We start from the raw sequence: 4,598 nt of genomic DNA on the forward strand, positions 1-4,598 counted from the left end.
TTGCTGTAGAGTGAACCTTTTTCTCCTCCACAACTTTTAACTCCTCTTTCATATTATTCACACTTTTGTTAGTTCATATTATCTTCTGAGTAACTTCTCAGAACTTGTTTCTCTCTTCAGCCATTGTCTAAATTATCCATTGAATTTTTAATTTGAACATGAATTTTTTCAAAATCATTTTTGTTTTTTTAAACATATGTTTTATTTTATAATATCTTGCTTATTATTATTTCTGTTCTCCATTTTAGACACTAAGTTGTTTAAGCTCACTTAACATAATCCCTAACATTGTTTATTTCTGTGACATTGGGAGTGGTGGGTAATCCTATTATTTGTTGATTGTCTTCATAATGAATAGTGTTTGTGTATTTTGTAATTTTGAATTGTGATTCATTTTCAGTGGGTTTTTATTTATGAGATTCACATACAGTCTGGATTGAGAGAAAATATGCTGGGAAAGGTTGATGTTTGCCTCTACAAGATGCCCAAGGATTCAACAATCTGATAATGACTTTTATGTTAAATTTTCAGTTTGAAGGTTCTAGGATCATATATCTTGTGTAAATCAGTGTTCTCAACTCTATCTGTGGTACAGACCAATAATTGCATTCCCATGTGACATATTTTTCCTTCTAACTGGTCCAGGCTGAGAGATTTGAGCTTCATTTGGGTCTGCCATAGCTAATGGGTGTGCATATATATATATATTTATATTCCTGTTTGCTTGTACTCTTTCACAGAGGATTTAGCCTTCTGAATGTCCTGAATTTATATGGTGGTCTCTAACCTCCTGCCTCACACAGATCTAAGCTCTCATTTCCTTTTCCCACATGGGCATTAACACTCAAGCCTCTGGACTCTGAAGATAGATAACCTGCCACCCCCCACCTCCCACCACTATCTCCACCATCATAGACAGTTTAGATATTTGTTTTTCAGCTCCCTCTTTGATTATAGATCCTTAGATTCCCCTTACATTTTTGAAAATTTGGTTATGAATTTGTGATGATGATTATGGTATTTTATCATATTTCTGTCTGTATTCCATGGGGGAGTGTTTGTGTTACTCAGTATTTCATATTTCTGAATGCTGGACTTCTCAACAAAACATGTGAAGATGATTTTCTTTGTTGCTTACCAGGGATGGGAGAGGAGGGGAGGGAATATTTCAAAAATGAAAATAAAGAAATAAAATGCATGTGCAAATGAACAATAATGTGAGACCTTACCAGATTTAGGCAACAAAACAATGGGTGGGTCACTAAGCCTGATAAGATAATTTAGGTACTAATAACAAAAGACCTTACAAACCAGAATAAGCTGTTTGGATTTTATTCTGAAGGCCCTGACTATTTAAAAATGGAGTCACATGTTGAAAGTTTTACTCTGACATCAGTGTGGAAGCCCTTCAAGGGATAGAGGTATAAAAGCTAGTAAAGTGGCCACCGAAATGAATATTTGTCATAGGTGCTGAAGCTTAAACATTGGTAGTGGAGAGAAAAGGGTGTGTAAAAGGGAAAAATGTAAAAGTAAAGGAGTTATTGGATGTGGTGAAATGAGGGAGGGATTCTCTAAGCTTTTGATTCAAGCAGTCAGGGATGATAATGTGGATACCATTAACCAAGACAAGAAGAAAGAGGAAAATCAAGTCATTCAATGATAACCTGAAGCAATTTCACTACAAAAGTCAACTACTTAGAAAGAACCATTTCTTTATATGCTATGTAGTTAATGATGTACTATGTCCTTTAAAGGTTCAGAAAAAAGAAATCATGAAGACTACAGTGAGCTAAGGTGTCCAAGTGCATGAAGTTTGCAGTGGGCTGGACTATGAGAAGTGGAAACAGTGAGTACGGTAATTTGCTCATGAAGTTGCCATTAAAAGGAGATAAAGCAGTAGGTAAGGAACTCCAATGGTGTAGTAAGTAAGACATTTAGCTGCTAAGCAGAAGCTGGTAAGAGCCAAAGGCTCAGGTCATTGGTTCAAACCCACACGCTGCTCTGAGGGAGGAGGATGAGCCAATTCACTTCTGAAAAGATTTACAGCCTTGAAAACACAGTTAGGGTTGCTGTGAGTTGGACTTGACTCAATGGCAGTGGATTTGGTTTGGTTTAAAGCAGTAGATGGATGAGAAGATAAGATTAAATAAAGGGTTTATCACTGTGGGAGAGGGCAGGGTATAGAATTACTTTGCAATTTGGTCTTTTTCTGGGCTTCTGAGAGATGCATCACACCTGAGGCTAATGAGTGGGGGGCTGGCCAGACCAAGAGGGACCACCTGGGCCCAATGCTGACTAAACTCAGGAGCCATGGTATAATCTATCATAGCCATGTGGGGAAGTGCCAAAGGATCAGATTAATTTCCTGGCTGATGACTATGCACAAAAGAGTTTTGTTCTGGGACCCCCTCCAAGACCTCACCCTATGCATCTCTCTTGTATCTTTTTTCTGATCATAGTAAATCTGTGGTCATAAATATGGGGTACCCTCCATGAGAGTCTATGAGTTGTTCTAATGAATTATTGAACCCATAGGGGCAATGAGAGCCAGCAGAGCCTGGCATCTGCCTATTTGTCAATCTGAATGACTGTACCTTTTTAGCTAGTGAGCTCTCTGATCAGTTCTGAGTGGTTAGTCAGAGAAGGGCTTCTTGAGTAGCTGGCTGAAGGATGGTGTTCATGTAATTTGTGAGCTCTGACCCAGCTTTGTGTGGCTAGGGCTGGAGAGAGTGTTTCATGTGGGTAGCTGGGAATGGGGATGGAGAAGTGAGAAGGTTCTGTATCCACACTTTGGGAATAGGATTCATACTGATCCTTACCACACATAGCAACAAGTGTGGGATTTGACACTTTATCTTTTACCTATGGCAGAGGGACTTAAGCAGCGTTTCTGCATTAGATGCAAGGAGTAACTAAACAACAACAACAACTAAACCCACTGCAGTCAAGTCGGGCCCAACTCATAGTGACCCCTTCTTGGGTTTCTGAGGTGGTATCACTATGGAAGTAGATTTCCCAACCTTCCTTCCAAGGAGTGGCTGGTGGGTTTGAACTGCCAGCCTTCTGGTTAGCAGTCAAATGCCTTAGGCACTAGGCTACGAGAGCTCCAAGGGGTCACTAGAATGAGAGAAAAGGACGAAATGATGAAGAATGTTCTATAATAAATTAAACTAAAGGAGTGAAGTACTAGACCTGGAGGAAGGGACATAGCTGGATCAGACTTGACTCCAGGTGTTTAAGGAGCTAGAATAACAGATATGTTAAGTAAAATCATTAGGATTTCTAACCTCTGACCCATAACTTACTTTGTGATTCAAACTCTCTCAGACAGGCTCATTGTCATTCATCATGAGCTGTGCCCCTAATGCTTCACATTCTCCAGTCTTCCTGCTCCTTGGGCTCTCCAGAGCCAGAGTCCCCCACAATCTCCTCTTTCCCCTGTTCCTGACTATCTACATAACCACCATGATGGGGAATGTGACTCTGGTGCTGCTCATCTCCCGGGACTCCAGACTCCAATCACCTATGTACTATTTGCTCCGTGGCCTCTCCATGGTGGACATGGGGCTGTCCACAGTAACTCTGCCCCAGTTACTGTCCCATCTTGTGTCTGATTACCCAACAATTCCTGCTGCCCGATGCTTGACACAGTTCTTTTTCTTTTATGCATTTGGAGTTACAGACACACTTGTCATTTCTGTCATGGCTCTAGATCGCTACGTTGCCATCTGTGACCCTTTACATTATGCTTTGGTGATGAATCGGCAACTCTGTGCCCGCTTACTGGCCTTTAGTTGGGTGGTATCCATACTGCACACAATGCTACACGTGGGACTCCTCCTGCCCCTCCGCTGGGTTGAGGATGATGGGGGCAACGTTAATCTTCCTCACTTCTTCTGTGACCACCGACCACTTCTGCGAGCCTCTTGCTCAGACACTCATTTCAATGAGTTGGCCATATTCTTGGAGGGTGGCTTCCTCATGCTGGGCCCCTGTTCCCTCATTGTGCTCTCCTATGTCCGTATTGGAGCCACCATCCTACGTTTGCCTTCAGCTGCTGGTCGCTATCGTGCAATCTCAACTTGTGGCTCCCATCTCACCATGGTTAGCTTCCTCTATGGTACCATCATTTGGGTCTACTTCCAGCCTCCTTCTCAGAATTCTCAGGACCAAGACATGGTGGCTGCAGTGATGTACACAGCCATCACACCCTTGGCCAACCCATTTGTGTACAGCCTCCGCAATAAGGATGTCAAGAGTGCACTCCGCAGACTTCTTGGACAGGGGAAGGTAGACTCCTGATTAGCCCACCTAAGGACTGTATTGGATAGGTGAGGAGAAGAATGGCAAGATTTTGAGCATGGTTGGTTATAGGGAGATGAGAGGGAAGAAAACTAGAACAAGTTAAGGAATTCCAGATTTAGGCTTGGTGATGAGGTTCTCTGGCAGAACTGTGAACATTATGCCCTTGTGCACACAAGTACCAGAACTCCCTCATCAGCATGCATTTGGGACCTCTTCGTGGGAGGTCTAAGGCAGGTGGCCTAAGGCACCTGACTGCTAACCAGAAGGCTGGCGGTTCAAACCCACCAGCCACT

General features: G+C 42.4%; 1 protein-coding gene across 1 annotated transcript; it reads left to right on the forward strand.

Annotated features, from left to right (window-relative positions):
• Positions 1-3,348: 3,348 nt before the first annotated feature.
• On the forward strand, positions 3,349-4,302 carry LOC103193430 (olfactory receptor 1B1). Its single transcript, XM_007936636.1, has one exon. The coding sequence runs from the start codon at positions 3,349-3,351 to the stop codon at positions 4,300-4,302; it is 954 nt and encodes a 317-aa protein (XP_007934827.1).
• The last annotated feature ends 296 nt before the right edge of the window (positions 4,303-4,598 follow it).

Source organism: Orycteropus afer, unplaced genomic scaffold, assembly GCF_000298275.1.
Source record: "Orycteropus afer afer isolate SDZICR_OR568_19922 unplaced genomic scaffold, OryAfe1.0 scaffold00037, whole genome shotgun sequence".
NCBI classification, from domain to species: domain Eukaryota; kingdom Metazoa; phylum Chordata; class Mammalia; order Tubulidentata; family Orycteropodidae; genus Orycteropus; species Orycteropus afer.

Bases quoted from the DNA above. Each gene is read 5' to 3' on its own strand.
- LOC103193430 (XM_007936636.1), top strand. From the start codon at position 3,349: ATGAGCTGTGCCCCTAATGCTTCACATTCTCCAGTCTTCCTGCTCCTT.